This window comes from Sebastes umbrosus, chromosome 24, assembly GCF_015220745.1.
Source record: "Sebastes umbrosus isolate fSebUmb1 chromosome 24, fSebUmb1.pri, whole genome shotgun sequence".
Classification (NCBI taxonomy): Eukaryota; Metazoa; Chordata; class Actinopteri; order Perciformes; family Sebastidae; genus Sebastes; species Sebastes umbrosus.
The window spans coordinates 2,724,457-2,743,094 of NC_051292.1; the positions used below are offsets into that span (position 1 = coordinate 2,724,457).

Sequence of the window (18,638 nt, forward strand, 5' to 3'; positions counted from 1 at the left end):
ATGTGTTAAAGAAGTCCTTCATCCCAAGTGCCATCAATATCCTTAACTCAATTATGTGACTGAGTAGATCTAAGCCACAGACACTGACATGAACTGTTTTAATGTGTAATATGAGCTGTCTATTTGTTTTTACTGACAGCTTGTCTGTTTTTTTATGTTGTTTCCTGTGTTTGTTGAGCCAATGACAATAGGAAATAAAAGCTACCATTGTGATCTCTTGTTTCACATTCATCTTTTGATCTCAAATCCAAAAGTCTTTAGTTTATTGAAAAATAAAAAAAGTTAAATGTATACAACATTTGCAGCTCACACAATATGCACACTAAGACCACATCATTAAAATTAAATAATAAGTGAATAAATTATAAGAAATAAACACAAAATACAATTCATGATACGAGTCAAGCTTTTATTTCAACAGAGACAATGTAGAATGAACAAGACTCATAGAACAGACAGAAAACATTAAGAGACACGCAGATTCTTCCACTACCTCACTCCTTAAATGTGCAAAAAGTTGATATCCAGAGCATTAAAATAGCAGCAAACAATTATTTGCGATATAAAGATATAATGAAGTAATGTCTAACTAAGCAGTATGTTGTAATACGAGCTTCTCTGTGCTTTATTTACATAGCCAAACAACAAAACAACAAAAGCTGTCTTTCCTATTTAGCATAAAGCATTTCTTTTCTTTTAGCGTACATGGAGCTGAGAGAAAACACAGCGTCGGTGAGGACAGTCGGGAGAAAAGGGAATAGCTTGAAGAAAAACATATCTGTCGCTGAGGCCAGCAGGTATCTACGTTTAGGCTGAGCAGACGTCACGGCGTGCAGCATGGCGTCGACTACCATGTCACCGTTCTTGAACCCCGTCCTGCATGTTGACATGAAGTACTCGTTGGCCAGATCGATGTACTGTCGGTTGAAGACTTGCTTACGTTCGTCGTCTAATTTCTCCCAAATATCCAAACCTGTTTTCGTCTTCACGATGCTGGTGGCTTGGCCGAAATTACCCGGCTGGATGATGCTGACCTGAGAGTGGAAAAGAGTTAGTCTGTATATTGTCAAAACTTTACGTGCTTTTAATGATACAACACAAACTTAAAGGAATAGTTTGGCCATTTGCTTTCAATCTCATGTTTGTACGCTAAAAAAAACAGGAGCCAGGCTGTTTCCCCCTGTTCTCAGTCTTTGTACTAAGCTTCTGTAGCTTCATAATTAACATACAAAGACGAGAGTGGTTTCAATCTTCTCATCTAACTCCTGGCAAGAAAGCGAATAAATGTTAAACTGTTACATTAACATGGTTAAAAATCAACAGTTTCCTGGCTTAGATAATAATGGGTGTCCTTTGACTGATCATATTTTATCTCTGCAAACTTCCCACAATGTTTTGCCTACATTACTGTACCTTCACATCAAAACTGGCCATCTCAACCCGGAGGCAATCTGCAAACGCTTCCAGTCCTCTCTTTGACACACTGTAAGCTCCCATGTTCAGGCAGTTAAAGAAGGAAAAGATGCTCGACATGTACACCATCCGACCTGCAACATAACACATTCATTTTTACTTTTAACATCACTACAATACGAATGTGAGGTTACAGTGAAATGTAGCTACATTTTTGAGCTAACCTTTAGCGGCACGGACCAAAGGTAGAAATGCAAACGAGGTCCTGATGGAGCCAAACAGGTTGATGTCGACCATGTGGCGGTAATCTTCAATAGAGCTCCATTCGATCTCGGCCCAGTCTGAGATGCCAGCGTTGTTCACAACTGCCCACAACCCTGAGAAAGTAGAAAAGTTATTCTCTATAAAGACACTATTTAAGAGTTGAATATGTGTATTGTGCATATGTTTAAATGCATTGCTGTGCACTTATTTAACATGTGCAAGCCACGATGAAATCATGTAATTCATCGGATGTATCGGATGTTTTAAGATGCTTCAGGACATAATTTCATGGCAACAAACTCTGTAGAGATTATGCATGAAAACCAAACTGTGCATTACAGTCACAATTATGTGATACAGTCTGATATTGATTTATAAAGAATGCATTTAGACTTCTTCTTTTGACTAACTTATTGTCTTAGTATCTCAAAATCAGGACTAAGTATCTTATAATTAATACATTTATTTATGGAAGCCCAAGAATGAAAAGTTTAGGAATAAAAAATAAACATGGCAAATCAAAATTATGATAGTAAATCATGTAAGTAAGCCAAGTCTTTCTACGTTAGTATCTCAAAATTAGGATTAAGCATCTTATATTTTTGACATTTGTACATTTTAGGAATAACTTAAATAAAGTTAGTCATGGAAAATCAAAATACTAAATCATAATTTTTTTTGAGTATTTTCCCTTTTGGCAGAAATGAGCTTGCATACACATTAAAGCTGAATACAAGAGAAAGTGGGTCATCTCACCTTTCTCTGGCAGGTTCTCCTGGACCATCTTCTTCGCCTGCTGCATGTCTTCATCACTGGTGACGTCCAGCTTAAGGATTTTCAGATTACTGGAGCTCTGTCTGACTAGACTCTGGGCACCGGCTCCTTCTGGAAACAAACAGCCAGCGAAGACCACAAACCCTTTGTGGTCCAAACATCGAGCCAGCTGGTGTCCGAAGCCGCTATCGCAGCCTGTTATCAGCACAGCGTAGCCGTAACCGTCCTGCACATTGCGGTGGCGTGAAAAGAGTTGGCCCACAAAGAAGAGGAGGATGGCAGAGATGGAGACTATGCCAATGATTTGGCCGATGAAGTAAATTGTGCTCATGCTGATGAAGCGTCTGTGAACCACCGTGTCTGAAGAGTGCCTGACAGCGCTGACTACCGCATATTATACCCCAGTTGTGACGCCCCTCCTCCTGTGTTGGAGGCTGCCCTGAGGGAGGGTCATCAGCTTGATTGAGCTCACCTGAGCTCACCTGAGCCTTCCAGGCTATAAAGGCTGCCCCATGTACCTTTGTTTGGTTCTGCACCTTTAACCCATATGCCACACATCCATGCACTACATCCATTTGATAACATTACTGATCTACACACTCCATTGTTCATTTCATATTAACCTTAGTTTAATAAATTGTTTGGTTTAATATATAACCTTGCGTGGACTCCCTTTTTGTCACATTCCCTGAACCAGTTTGTGACAAATGGATGCTCGTCTGGGGCTGCTCCACAACACAGCAACAGTTCATTGTGAGGGCTCACATGTGTGAGGGTGAGCCAATTTGTTCAGGTTGTTTCATGTGACTTAAAAGACACCTCTGTTGTTGTTGCTAACTGGAAATGTTTGCACAAAATATTTGTTGGAAATGTTCAATGGATTTTAGTGGAAACAATCAATTTTCTTTTAAGGAAAAATGTTTACCCCATACAAATAATCATGACTTTTCTCTTGATTACTAATCAATTATAAAGGCTAAGACCTAAATGAGTATGGACTAGAGCACACAGTCATTTGAGGACAGAAGATAATAATGCAGTATTCAGGGAAATGTAGGCCTATTCCTATGATGCCCAACTGACTGAAGAGTGCTTTAGGCAACATGTTTTGAACATTTAACATTTTAACACCATTCATTTCTTTAACGCATTAAACGCAACTTGCGACTTTAAGATTGTAGTGGGCTCAATTTTAAAGCTAGAGTGAAGATATTGATACCAACCACGTCATACTAGCTTGTCGTGAAGGAGGTTAAATAACGCTCCAAACTTATGCACTTACTTTGTCCACTCCCATGTTGATAAGAGTATTAAATACTTTACAAATCTCTCTTTAAGGTACATTTTGAACAGATAAAAAATGTGCAATTAATTTGTGATTAACCATGGACAATCATGCGGTTAACTGGGATTAAATAGTAAAAAAAAGTAATTATAATTTAATAATACATTAATCTGAAATGGGCCATTCTGCATAACGAGTAAGTATATTTAAGTATATTTTGATGCGTATACCTTTGTACTTTTACTGTAAGTAAGATTTCGAATGCAGGACTTTTACATGTAGAGTGTATTTACACTGTAATATTGCTACTTTTACTTGAGTAAAAGATCTTAATACTTCTTCCACCACTGCTTATTTCAAGGTTTATTTATTGTCAATGTACAACTCAGGGTTGCACAACAAAATTTGACATTTTATAGATTAAAAATAATCAAAGTCATCAATCAATTTAAAGTACTTCGCTCTTTTCGGTTCCTCTGCTTCGACCCGCTCTTCTTTTTTTAGGTTGGCTGGCAGGGAAACTCCAATTACCTCATCAAGTAGCGCAAAAATAATCAACACCTGAAGCACACTTACCAGAACTATACAACAGAAGCTGCAATCATGGTGCAAGTTATATGGGACAAAACTGCTGCTGTTGTGATAATTTATGTGTGTCAAACACAGGCTTGTTTCAGGGAACTGACAAAGTCTGGTGCTAATCGCAGACTGTCTGGGGCTTTTTTTTTTAGGTGGTCCCAGCTGTTCTTCCTGGAGCACTACTGCATTGTATGACTACTGCAAACACTGCATTTTCATTTTTAATATCAATGTTGAGACAATTGCCCTGGAAAAAATGAACATCTGAAGTTATAAATCAAAACTGTCTCTGCTTATCTGTTGACAAACAGGGAGACACGTAAATGATGAGCCGGTGCACCACAAAATTTACCATGGAGCTCTAAGTATCAATGCAATCAGCAGAATCTCTAGTTTCAGGGGATGCCCCTAACAAACTAAACCCGTTAGAGCATCTGACAGACAGTAATGTCTTTAGTCCCTTTTCTTTACACTGTGCAGTGTCCTCGAGTTTGTGAAAGGTCCTTTAATTCAAATTTATTTCAAATATATTATGATTATTCCGATATATTATGATCCTGCCGACGCCACTGGTCAAAACACTGCCTGTTTGTGGGGTTTTCCCATGGACTTTTCATCTCTTTTACCAAAAGTCTGTTTTTTCCTGATCCGATGTGACGGCCCAAGGACAGAGGGTGCCGTATGCTGTACAGATTGTAAATCCCCCTGACGCAAATTAGTTTTATTGGATAATATAAATACATTTTATTGACTAGAAATCCTGTTATGTACAGTAGCTTGATCACTCTCTTTGTATTCAGAGAGGCTGCATATAACCTACTAACCATAACACCTAACTAGGTGTTTTTGTTGCCAGAACCTAACTGTAGTTTTGTTGCGTGGCGAACAAATGATACGTGAAAAGCAGCGTACAAATGACACGCGAACAGAGGCATACAAATGACACACGAAAAGCCTAAAATGTGTCCTCATGACACGTGCAATGTCCTTGTAATGTCATGCTATTTAAATGCCTTCCTGTGAGGTCAGAGCATGGCTTCTGCCGGGACGTTTCTCCTAAACCTAACTAAGTGGTTTTGTTGCGTGGCGTAAATATGGCACACGTGTGCCATGTGGACTTTAGCCTTAGCCTGTTGCCAGTTCGCAGACCTCCTTTCTCTTGGAGTTCATTGAGGGGTTCAAAGTATTTCCACTTAGTCTTCCTTTCATCTTCTGTCTAAAATTCCGGTGAAGACACAAAGGCATCACGGAGAAGCTTTAGCACATGGCATCATGCATCCAGGATCACATGTGTGATGTGTGGGGTTCATGTAGTTTATTTTCAATTCTCTCTGCGTGACTTTTTAGTGCTGTGAAAGATGTAAACCCAGGATCAGCTGAGACGCTGCTGTGCCAAGTGCGGGTGGTGTGACTGTGTGGCAGAGCTTTAAAATATGCCTTTGGGGAGTAAAAGCGCAGTGTGTTGGCAAACTGCTTTAGCTCCTCAGAGCTGACTTTCCCCTGCTGTATCTTCCAGAAGATGTGTTTTGGAACCTCATAATTTGAATCAAGCAAAGAGGCCCCTTGACTTGATATCAGCAGCTTCGTCTTGAGTTCTTTGGTGACGTCCTTAAACGCCACGCATTGTCTTCTCTGCAATCGAACAGGATCTCTCCAAAAGCTCAAACAACTATTACAGATAATAACTTTAAGGTTACAAGCTCGTTAAGGATTTGGTATCAGTAAAGGAAAACATTTAATTTGCCTGAAACCTGCACATATGCCTTTATACCGACAATATTCTTGCCACCTTTGTACAGTTGAAGGAAAAGTGTACACTCCCAGCTTCACAGTTCTTCCGTTACCTCCGGATAAGAGATTACATCTGCAGAAATATATCAAACTCTGAGTCTATTCCAGCCTCCAGCGAACTGTATACTCTGATGAATCAGGCCCCTGACTAAAAGAGACTTGTCTCTTAGTTTGTTGATCTTTTTACAGCATACAATGCAGTCTCCACACAGTACTTAAAGGATGCATGGGAAAAAGACCTCGGCATGACGATCTGTAACGAGGGATGGAAATCTTTCCTTAAAGCTATTTTCAGTTGTTCCATACACTCTAGACAGAAATTCATAGAGTTCACAACCCCTGCACCAAACTACACTCTTTTTCTGTTTCTCCAATTTGTCCAAAATGTAAATGTAAATCAGCGGAACGCATTTTGGGCCCAGCTAAACAAGTTCTGGTCAGATATTAACTGTCTGTGATATTACACCAGACCCATACACTGTCGTTTTCTCTGTTAACTCTATCCCATTAGCAACTAAAGACAACACAATATGGCATGATTATTGCAAAAAGAAATACATTAACCCTTTGGAAAAATGAGAATTTGCCTTCTTTTAAGACCTGCTTAGCAGAAACTTGTTACGTATAGAGAGGATTCAGCACAACGCTTCTCTCTGCTCTGCGACCATTAATAAAATGTGGCAACTATTTCTGTCGAGTATATGTGCATAATATGGGTGTGTACATACTGTATAGATGTACATGTGCTGCATGTATGTATAGTATATATATATTTCTCTTGGTCAATGACACACATTGTAGACACCCATCTATTGGCTAGTGCTGATTGATTCCTTTGCAGTTGTGTCACTTGTTTACAAAACAATTTTATAAATAAAATAATAATAATAAAAAAAATACTGTCAGCAAGTTTTGAGTTCAGTTTAGTTTTAAATGTACAGTATTGTTAATAGTTTGTATTTGTATTATATCTTGTCAGTTATACCCTTGAATAAATATTTGTCTTTGCACTACAATTGAAGTCTATATTTATTTTCTATATTTGTTTTTATTTGCACTGTAATTCATATTTCCTACTTTTATTATTTCTTGTTTTCATTTCAGTATAATAAAAATATTTAAAAACCCAACATTTAGTTGCGTAGTTCACTAGTTAGCGAGATGAACTGAACGTTCAGCCGTGTTTTAGTTCAGTGAGTGGGACTATGTGCAGTGCAGTCAGAGCTCTGGTCAAGCACTGAGATACTGAACTAATTCTAGTGATTCAGTACACTGAAAAGAAGTGTTTTGCAAATGCAAGGGCTTTCATCAGTGGAACACAGGCTCAGTTCACCATTGTGTTACCTCATTAGGTGATAGATAGTGACTAACTGACATTTATTTAAATGATAATCTTTGAGATCATCACTTTAACTTACCGAAAAAACTGCAAAGATCCCTCAGATGGGTTGGTACAGTAGACTGTGTTGCCCTCCCGTCAATATATGATGGCGAAATGCACCACATAATGGCAGCAGACACCTTGAACATAGTTAAAACAAATGTTTTTTAAGACACACTCTTCTCAAATATATTCCAAACTAAACAAAACTACTGAAATAAACTCAGACTCACATTATATCCCTAGCCTTTGCTGACAATCTCATTAAACAATATGTGCATTTCTAATACCATTCTCACTCAATCTCTTGCAAGATTTATTCCTATCTTGTATTTATTAAATGTGTGTCGCCCTCCAGTGTTTATAATATGTTACTGCATCCTCCCGCTTGCATCTTTATGAGTGATTATTATGCAAATAATTATTTTTTATTTGCATAATGATTCAAAACATTAAAATGACAATAACTGATGGTACTAAGAAAGTAAGATATTTGTTATTTAATGGATTATTTAAATAAGACTTATTATTATTAGCAATGCTTGATATTAATTTGAAAAACCTCCCTTATAAAAAAATCCCCAAAAATCCATTTTATATTTATTTCAGCATCGGATATTGACAAGTTATAATACACAGCAACATTCAAACCTTCACAGATGTTCTCAGACTGACAGAAAGTGTTGTAATCTCAAATAAAAATGCCAAATATTCAACACAGCATGTTGGCAGAACAAAAAGTACTTCTTTGATAGATGAATAAAACATGTAAATACAGCAATAAATGTATTTCTGAGTCGTCTGCAGTAGGATTTCCATCAGCAGTGAGTTTGACAGTGTGGTTCACGTTACAGTAAGATGCATTTGGAGCTGTGATGCGGTGTCACAGTGATACAGTGGGTTCAGGGCTCCCCTGTGTGGTACAGACAGGTCATTGCAAATAATTGTGTCAGTTAAATACTCAAGGGAGTGTGAGGAGAAAATAACAACAAATAAATGTTCCCCTTTGACGTCAATGAAGGAAATGTCCCAGCTTCATTTCTAAATTCGGTATAGCTGCTTCAGATTTGATTCATGCCCTAAAACTTTATTTTGTCGATGCAATCTTTAAAATTAACAAGTGGTTTTAATCATAAGCAGCGAAAACAAATTGCATAGAAAGAAAACGTGGAATGAAGAGGTGCAGCCTACTCTATTGAGATCAATCAAGTTGATTTTATCCTATATTTTCATATTTGGCAGCTTGTCCGTGATACTGTTGCCTACTTTTAAATAATATTCTGACATTATTCTGAATTTCAGTCCAATTCTCTTCACCTTATTCTGAGTTACAGTGTCCTTAAACAATGTTTCATTGATCACCATGAACAAGCTTCACTTTTCAATTCAATGTTTTGGTTGTGGAAACTTCAGCGTTCCTTTGGCTTTTTAACGGTGCTACATGTTTCCAATCGGTGTGTTTTCAAGCGATGTAAAGAGAAATGTGAGGTTAAGTAAAGAGCAGGAACCATTTCAGTCTGTCAAGTGACAAATCCTACAAGGATAAGGCCGCCAATAATTTATATTTTAGTTATTGTCAACAAATCCTCTGAAAAAACAGGACCAACAATGAAATGATGCAACGTAAACCTGATATCGCTTCATCCTCTGTGCTATAGAGCATCCAGAAACTATTATTATGACTAATTATTTTGAAAAGATCCCACACACACCATCCTGCTGCTACAAACACTGACTAGAGCACCAAATGTGGATTAATCCGCCGCAGAAAATAGTCCCCAACAATTACTGAGATTACTGAGCCTTGCTTTTCTAAATATTTGTGATATTTTTATAGATTTACGTCTTGGACTTGGGGCTGTTTTTGGTCTTTTCATGAGATTTTTTGACAATAATAAAAATATATTTATTTACAGTGTAACTATATTGGCCTAAATATCTCATGTTGGGCCTCTGTAGAAGACTGCATAGACAGACACTGGCTGGTGTAATGAATGGCGTAAAAATTTGGGGTTGAAAATGGATAATTGTCCGTTTTATTTACATATAATTGAATTTAAACATGTGGTTTTAATGATTTATCTCTTGATTTACATTGAGGAGCATAAATATAAATTTTTGCGTGTTTGATTATATCAGTGCTTGTTCAGGGGTGAGGCAGTGCTGGTCATTTTATAATAAGAAACAAAAACCCAAGAGCTTCTGCTACCAGGGTGTTATGCATAATATGGCATAAGCAACTAATACAAAAACAGTTATTATACTAAGGTGGTAGAAATCTGGAAGGTGCACTTGTTCAGTGAGCATACCTTCCAATAAATCTAATCTAAAACCTCTGATAGAGTCAGGTGACAGTCTTGATTGTACCTCTCGGCCTTTCCAAAAACACAGCAGTCGTACTGTCCAGTAATATGTCCGCCGCAGAGCTCCTTGTGGTCCAATCATGTGTCCACTTTCCCGTAGGTGCCGTCAGGTGGTCGGTAGTGTTTGGGGAAGGCTTTGAGTTGCAGCGAGTTAAACGCGTACTTTCGGCAGCCGACGTTCTTCACGGTGTTTTCTCGTCTGCAACCCTCGCTGAGGAGACAAAACGGGGTGGGGCGTGAATGAGGTCAAAATAATAGAAATAATGGTGTGAAAGACGCTAAAATAGTTTGTTTTTATTGTCCCTTAACAGAAAATTGTACTTACTTTGCTCTGGGCTTGAGGGATTTTTTGATCAATGACAATCAACAAATGACTGACGAATGAGTTTGAAATGCTACACACTGTTCCTTAAAGTAATCCATGAAGTAAAATTATAAAATGCACTCTTTCCAACTTTGACGCCTTACGAACAAATAAAGAATCATATTTTTTGTTTAACCAGCAGACAGAACAATTGCTACTGAGGTCATTGCACTTCCAGCTGGTCGCCAGTAGAGGCCAGTAAAGACTTGAATGAGGAACACATCATTGTTAAGAAACCTAAATACGTGCAACACCGTCCACACAAACACACACACACACACACACACACAAATGGACAGACATGGAAGAAAAGTAGAAGGAAAGTGCAGTTAAAGAAAGTTTTCTGAGATGCAGAGATAAATAAATCGACCTTAAAGCGCACAAAATATCACCAGAGTCTGGTTATATTCTGCAGGTGGAGGCAGAAAACGTTTATTACAGCAGGAGTGTGGCGTTCAGGGACACACTGACTGGAGGTTTTCTTGGGTTTGTGGTACATTTGGAGCAACATGGGACGCAGCAATGCTAAAGCTTTCTCTCGGAGGAAAAGCACTGGTTGCCAAATGTGGAAAAGAAACACAAATAAAGACAATTCAACATCACAGATTTGTGATAAAAGCCAGATTTTAGAATTAAAATACCTTTAAAAATACTGCCAAACAACCTTTCCTCGACACTCTCTGCACAAATCAACTTTGACGGACTAAAACAATGCAGCAAGGACATAATATTTAAACATTTTTTAAATTATGGTTTGAATTTTGACACTGGTTTGCTCAGCACTAAAGGAAAACGTCCTAACAACAACGTTCTTTTAACATAATAACACCTTGCAGTAGGTAAATATGTTCCAAGTAACACAATTATTTTCTATTAACATGTTAAATGTGACCATAAACAAATAACCTGTTCACATAATATCATTTATATTGTTAACAGGAGGGCTCAGAGGCTTAAAAGTGCAAATTATGTCAACAGCTTAACACAAGAAGTAATTAAATCAACAGTCAAAAACATATAAATCTGCACATTATAACAACACATATTGAACTGTGATATAAAGTGACAGCATGACAGTTATGGCACAAGCATAATAATCACATTGTATAGATTATTTATATATTTATATATATATTCTCTGCTTTGGAATAATTTAAGACAATATATAGCAAATGTTTTAGGCAATACATAAATACAATTTATGTACAGCGATACAAATATATTCTCTGATATATCTGGATTCTTAAGAATAAAAAAACAAGGGAAAGAAATGGCAAAAAATTTGATGTTTCTCTTTAAGGTCAATTATATAATGATTTTTAATAAATATTTATATTTATATCTTAGGAAGCACTTTAGTGTAATTACACATGTAAGTATGGGGAATTAATTACTGAAAATATTACTTCATTTTAAAACTAAGTTTCATATATTTCACATAAAATAATTTTGATTCCTTCACATCCCTGCTGCTCAATGATCATGTAATTACGTATTTGTATATTAGATGTATTTATATATTATATTTTGCTTCTTTTAAATAAATTCAACGTATAACTTCTGTGTCACAGAGGTAGTTCTAAACTGGAGTGACGAGATACACCAATTTCCTGAAATAAATAGTTAAAAAAAATAGTGAATAATAAGTTAAAGTTTAACATTTTGGGAAAAGTGCTTTTTTTTTCTTTTGCTGAAAAAGGCAAATAATTCCCAAAACATACGTCCGTCCTTTGACCAAAAGTTGAATGTTCGGAGTTAAATACATAAGGAACACCACTGTGAAGCTACAGAATGATATAAAAACCTCAAAAAATCCAGAAATAATGGCCCCACCCTTTAAGATATACACAATATTCCTGACAAGAGCTGTAAATGTCAGTATTTACAACAAATATGTGTCTCTACTGACCGACAAATACAAAAAGAAGCAGAAAAGCGAGACATACTGTGTGTTAGACCACACGGATCATTATCATACTGTAGTATTTGAGGGTTTAGGGGTCATGAGAGCGTGGCGAACTCCCAAAGGAGGCTATTTTTGGTCTGATCCATTTCCTTACTGGGTCGATGTTAATGAGACGGAGCCTCGAAGCTCCGGGGAGGAGACCGATGCTTTCGTTTAGCTTCACAGGCTAACATATTGATTTGTACAGTGCAGGTTTCCAATGTGTAATAGCAACCTCTTGGTTGAGGAACACATTTTTTTATTCCCTTTATTTCCTAAATTGACACTATTGGCCATTTTCTACAGTCAAAAACTTGTCCTGTCCCAACAGCTGTTTTTAAACAGCGTTTTAGTACTTTAACCTTCGATTTTTATACTTTTATACTGAAAATATTAGTTGGATTGGTGCTGATACTGTATAGTAGCTGGGAAATAAGACTGTATCGCTAACTGTATAATCATATAATGATAATTGTTTTCCACAACAATACAACCACATAAGAAATAGCTCTGTTGTATAAAGCATCACAAAATAACACATTCTTTCTAGGAAGCTCCATGAAAGTGCATGATTTGTAAGTAAAAGCATATTTTTTTTCTTCAGATAAGAGAAATAATTTGGAGTTAGGGAGATTAGAGCTGAGAGAGTTAGTCTATTTATTGATTAGTCAATTGACAAAAAGGTAATCAGTGGAGCTGCAACGATTAATCGATTAGTTGTCAACTATTAAATTAGTCACCGACTATTTTGATAATCAATTAATTGGTTTGAGTATTTTTTTTTAAGAAAAGAAAGTAAATTCCAGCTTCTTAAATGTGAATATTTTCTGGTTTCTTTACTCCTCTATGACAGTAAACTGAATATCTTTGACGTCATCTTGGGCTTTGGGAAACACTGATCCACATTTTTCACCATTTCCTGACATTTTATAGACCAAACAACTGATCGATTAATCAAGAAAATAATCAACAGATTGATCGACAATAAAAATAATCAGTAGTTGCAGCCCTAGTTATCAGCATCTACTTTGAAAATCAATTATTTTATTAATTTTCAAGAAAAAATATCTGCTGGTTAGTTGCTGGATTATTTCCCAGTAAAGTGACCTGATAATTCTCCAACTTAACTCATTTTCTAGCGTATTTTTCTCTCATTTCTAAAATGCATAAACGAACATTTAGGTACAGCACATCTTTTCTGGCTTAATCTCTTTGCAAACACAGATCCTACAAACCTGCATTCACCCGTTAAAACCGAACTAAAGCATTTGGCACAAGCATGGATACATTCATTCATCTCAACTACAAATAAAATCCTTCACTCGACACGACTCGATTCTTTAAAGCTAATATTCACTGTTATAGCTGCAATCAAAGTTAACATCTGGATAAATGTAAACTGGTCCACATAAATGCTCTAAAGGGTGTAGAACCCACTGCATAATCAAACACATTTCCCCTGAATATCCTACAATCATACATTCCTACATCACTGCATCCTTAAAAACACAAAGATTCAGACAGAGCTGATCTTCGCTGCGGCGTGAAAAGCTGAAGAGCAGATGTGGGTTGAATCACTGACTTATTGGTGCGGCACACTGGGACCAATTTAAAAGTGCCATCGCCGGCCCTCAAGGCAGGTGATGGTAAAACACTCAATCTGAGGGAGTGAAAAGTATAAAAGCACTGACTACATCAAACATGTCGCTGCTTTTACAAATGAACTGAACCCATAAATAAACACTCAGCCAGCCTAGGACAGCTCAAGAGCATCTAGAGCTAAAAAAATAATGTGTTTTCAGGAGTAATGGGACAAAATGTATGAATTAACATTACTTTCAACTACTAAGTAGGAGTACTATAATATTATTATATCTACAACCAGTAATATCTGGCTCTGTAGCTGATAAATGCTCCACTATGTTCACTATATATATAGTATATAATTATGACTATATTAATTCCAATTTAGGCGTATTATATCTTTTCTACGAGGTCACCTTTGACTACTTACTGACACTATCAGCATGTGTTTCACGACTATGAGACTCTTGTCTTTTGTGGGATCTGCTGCAGAATTGTCTCTCTTTTCTTGCTGACTTCCCATGAGAAGTTCAAATATGATTTTTTCTTATGTAATATTATTCTGCATGCACGATCACACAAATATAAGGGTTGTTTCTGACTCACTAACACTCACTACAGTGCATACATTATCTGAGGATAATGTCAAAAGAGTTGCGGTGTTGGTGACACACAGGAAGGACGTATTCTGCTATAACTTGCTACACAGGAAAATGCACATACTTCCCTTCAATCACTCCATACCTTTGGGAAATGGGTCAAGCATGTTTTCACGGGGCCTGATGCAAAGTATGCTAGGTATTTAAAACACTTTGGGCCAAATGAACAGGGGGTGCAGAGGCTTTTTTTGGTCTATAGCAGGAAAGTAAATACTATTTATGCACCAAAGTTTTGATATAACCATCTTAATCTGGTTGAAGTGTTTACATGAGTTCAGTTCATTTAACTTGGAGTTTTCACACATTTTAGTCCTCAGTTGATCCGCTATTCTGATATATAGGTAAACAACCATTTAATTGAATAGATTGATTCACTTTTTAACCAAATAAAAGGCTTGAGTTTGGAAGCTGCATGTAAACCGAGTCATAACTGACCCAGTTCTGCTGGAAAGTGCACAGGCTGAAGTAGAAGCTACGGTCTAGAAAAGCAGGAAGACCTAAAGAAAGAAAACAAGCAAATACTGCCTGAAAAAATAAATATGTATAAGCCAAAGTAAGCTTACTTAATTTTGGCACCAAATAAAAGCTTTTGTTTCCTCCGCTTTAGCTTGGAAAGTGCATGGAAGACGATGATAAATCAAACAAGCTATGATGATTATGATAGCTGCTATCAACAAGAACTCTTTCCTGAAAGCGAGATTTATATATAATCTGCGTATTTTTATACATATTCACTACTCAGCTGTAATTTCTGTTTATGTTACACAAATATACAAACCGTCACTTTGTGTTTTCTGTCTATTTTTGAGTGTGAATGAAGAATAAGGCAGAGCACTGACAGATCATAAATCTGTCCATTAGAGGGCGCTATCCACTACAAATGTACCAGTGAGATTTAGATGTGAATGCACCACATCTTCTAAATCCTAAATATAATAAACCACTTGTACTTGTATGATTTTGATTGTGTTCAACAGATGCAATACAGCTGTTTAATAGCTATGACTGACTGTATTCACACTAAGCCGGCTGAATGTGTTTTGTCCAGCTTTTTAAGAACCGTCTCCAGAGTGGATGAATCTGAAGACGCCAACCTTTTATTTTAGTTAAGTCTGGGAAATATTAAGCTGTTTTTCTCACCCAAAATAGACCTAAAATGGTCTCGAAAGTGGGTAAAATCTTATGGAGCTTTTGGAAAATGACGCTCTAGTCTGGGTGCAGCTCAATCAAGGCTGGAGTCCCCTTTTACCCCTCTGCCTGGTCACTCATTTTAAACGTCAATACAGCCAATGGCACCCTACAGGTGCTGTCATTAAGATATATTTTGTCAGATTACTTTGCGATTTGACAGGAATTACCAAACGGTTTTATGCTTGTTCAATTATCTGACAACAGGAATAGAAAAATATGTAAATAAGAACAACTAAATTGTGTATTAAAACACACCCAGTGTGACGATGGGGATCACAGAGGGCAGGAGAGAGAAATAATGGGCGTTTATCCAGCAACCAAACTGTCCGCCATCTTAATTTCCTGTATCATTTAGGCGGATATTATCCTGAAAACACTAGCGTGGATCACACACCCAAGTCGCACGAAAAGGCGTGTGAATGACACAATAATGCGCAAGGCAAAAGCGTTTAATAAGAACGCCGTTCTTGCTTTTGGTGTGTCATTTTCACGCCATGTAGTCTGTATGATTCCATAAGGAGATTATGTATGTTACTCAATTAACGTACTATTTTAAGCCCAACCATGATATTTTTCCTAAACTTAACTAAGTGGTTTTGTTGCCCCCCTGCTGGTAGGCTACTGCACCTTCATACACGCGTGTAATATTCACACCACGGCGAAGCAAAAAGTGACAATGACACGCTGTCCTCTGGTGGACTGGCGGGTCTATTACACGCATTGGCGTGATACCGGTTTGGATCACACGTACAAAATCTGTGTTTTCAGATTCAGCAGGCTTAGTGTGGACATCAAGTGCCTCAAAAAGTAAATCATAATTATCTGTGTTGATATTTTTCCAGGCTTGCCAACCATCTGCAGCTTTTTAAAGCTCGAAAAAGGAAAAAACAGGAAGTGTCCATAAACAAAACAAATATAAGAGGTGGGGTTTTGCTGCCTTAGTCGGAGTGGGACAGTGTGTACATGTACACGCTCACAGGACAGTGGCTCAGTTTGAGAAACACCCTCAGGAGTCAGCGTGGAGTATTCCCACTCCTCCTCATGAACGCTGGACTACGTATTCAGTCACTCGCAGCAGAGAGCAGCTCAGCTGCAGCGGAGTTTGGCGAGGAAGTAGGCCACGCTGAGGAAGATCCACACCACCAGGAGGTTGGGGCTGAGGGCCAGGAGGGGCAGCGAGTAGAGGAGGCTGGGGTCCAGCCGGAAGTCACGGACCGGCAGCAAGCCGGCCAGGTTCTTCTGGATCACCCCCTCCCTCGTCCCAATTCTGCCGAGTCACGGGGAGGTGGGAGGAAGAGGAGGAGGAGGTGTGGAGCAGCAAATAAGGTGGTGGAGGAGAGGTTTGGAAAGGAAGAGAGGGAGAAAATAAAAGGAAGAGGAGAAAAGAGAACAGATGGAGAAAAAGTATAAGGGCAAAAAGATAGAGGAAGAAAGAGAGGAAATAAGAAAATAAAAGATTGAGAGGAAGAAGGGAAGGAGAGGAAGGAAGTGTCGCAACAAAATAAACGGATGGCACGTACGTATGCAGGCACGGAGGGGAAATGGCAACGTAACAGGTGACACCGGCGAAAAATCACAATGACAAAGAAGCCACAGCCACGATTATAATAATAATAATAATAATAATAATAATAAGTAATAAAAATCGAATGGAGGTCACAACAAATGGAAACGAACCAACCAGAATAAAACAATCCCGCAAAAAATGATCCAAATCAGGACAAAGTCAAACACGCGGGAAACAGAGGAAGAGGAAAACAAGAGAAAGAGAAACAAGAGAAAATTAAGAAAGATGCTTGTATGTCTTTCAGAAAAGGAAAGAAGATAAAAACAGCAATGGCTCACCGTGTTTAAATATTCTAAGACATGGAGGAGGAGGAAGGAACGGAGGGGAACGTGGCAGGAAAAATATCGTGGTTTCACTTGTGACGAATGAAAACCAACATGCGGAAAAAAATCCTTTAAATGCAAGGCATTAGGGGAAATTTTGAAGTCTGGATCAGGAACTAACAAGAAAGCTATCATGCAGAAAGTGCCTGGTGCAGACTTGATTTCTAAATGCATTATCCATTTCGCATTGTCCATTTATTTATTTACTACTATAAAGTGGTAATGGAGGGAAAGGGTAAAATATCTCCAAGCTTTTCCAACATGCATCACAGCTCAAAAGCATCCTAACAGCAATAAATCAGCTCTAATAATGATGTTTTCATGCTCGTCGGCTGATGTTGCAGAGAGGCAGGTAAAAAGGGAGAGATGTGAGGAGAAGAAGAAGGTGAAGAGATGTCGTATCATGCGAGTATCTGTGTGGCAGACGGTGCAACTTTATTGAGCACATGTACAACGCAGACAGGTGGGATTACATTTCTTATTTTTTTTACATAACAAAGTCACATAAAACTCCACTTTAAACACACAAAGATACAAACATGTTGTTTCTGAGAGTTGCAGGGACGCTTTAACAAAATCACATTTGCTGTAACACCGTGAATCGACATCAATAAGGCTCTGTTTGGGAACATAAATTCCCTGAACACCTTCTGTCACTGTCTCCTGTCTGTTATTAGATTGGTTATTCCTGTTAGTAGACGTCATTTTCCAGACCACAAACTGCGTCAGCGCATTTTAAATGACACACTTTCTGGAAATATGTTTTCAGATGCTGTAATTCAGTTTGTTTCTTTTCCTCAGTTGCATCATAAAAGGAAATTTATTTAAAGAGGACCTATTATGCTCATTTTCAGGTGCATACATGTATTTTGGGTTTCTACTAGTACATGATTACATGCTTTAATGTTCAAAAAATGCTCTTTTCACACTCTGCCAAACTAGCTGCTCGGCAAAATGTGTGACTTGGTGACATCACCATGTTACGGAAGACAAGGTGAGACTTCAAGCGAGGCACTTCAGGAGCAGTGTTTCTCCCTTTGCCGTGGACTTAGTAACTTTGCAGATCTTTTACATGCACAAAAAAACTATATACCACACTAAAGGAAATGGGAAAAGGACAAAAGCTAAATAGGTCCTCTTTAACCTTTTGTATAT

At 37.7% G+C, this 18,638-nt stretch overlaps 2 protein-coding genes across 19 annotated transcripts in view; both read right to left on the reverse strand.

The window, feature by feature from the left end:
• Positions 1 to 18,638, reverse strand: part of LOC119483647 (inositol polyphosphate-4-phosphatase type I A-like) — a 52,588-nt gene that overhangs the window by 6,646 nt on the left and 27,304 nt on the right. For 10 of the 18 annotated variants that reach the window (XM_037761977.1, XM_037761976.1, XM_037761982.1 and 7 more), the window contains one exon: positions 14,690 to 16,860. In XM_037761977.1, coding sequence (XP_037617905.1) covers positions 16,680 to 16,860 — 181 coding nt within the window. In that variant the 3' untranslated portion in view covers positions 14,690 to 16,679. Of the gene's footprint in view, positions 1 to 7,524; positions 7,628 to 8,075; positions 10,062 to 10,083; positions 10,452 to 14,689; positions 16,861 to 18,638 lie in introns of those variants that run through there. The other 8 variants (XM_037761989.1, XM_037761987.1, XM_037761988.1 and 5 more) reach the window with 3 other exon arrangements.
• Positions 389 to 2,862, reverse strand: zgc:113142 (uncharacterized protein LOC503524 homolog). Its single transcript, XM_037762000.1, has 4 exons — positions 2,434 to 2,862; positions 1,638 to 1,790; positions 1,414 to 1,547; positions 389 to 1,034 (listed from the first exon to the last, which is right to left on the reverse strand). The coding sequence occupies exons 1-4, from the start codon at positions 2,780 to 2,782 to the stop codon at positions 669 to 671; spliced, it is 1,002 nt and encodes a 333-aa protein (XP_037617928.1). The 5' UTR covers positions 2,783 to 2,862; the 3' UTR covers positions 389 to 668.

Excerpts from the sequence above, each read along its gene's own strand:
- zgc:113142 (XM_037762000.1), bottom strand. The coding sequence starts at position 2,782 with ATGAGCACAATTTACTTCATCGGCCAAATCATTGGCATAGTCTCCATC. Across the intron at positions 1,548-1,637 it reads TTTGGTCCGTGCCGCTAAAG|GTCGGATGGTGTACATGTCG; the intron begins GTTAGCTCAAAA and ends GTTATGTTGCAG. Across the intron at positions 1,035-1,413 it reads TGGCCAGTTTTGATGTGAAG|GTCAGCATCATCCAGCCGGG; the intron begins GTACAGTAATGT and ends TTCCACTCTCAG.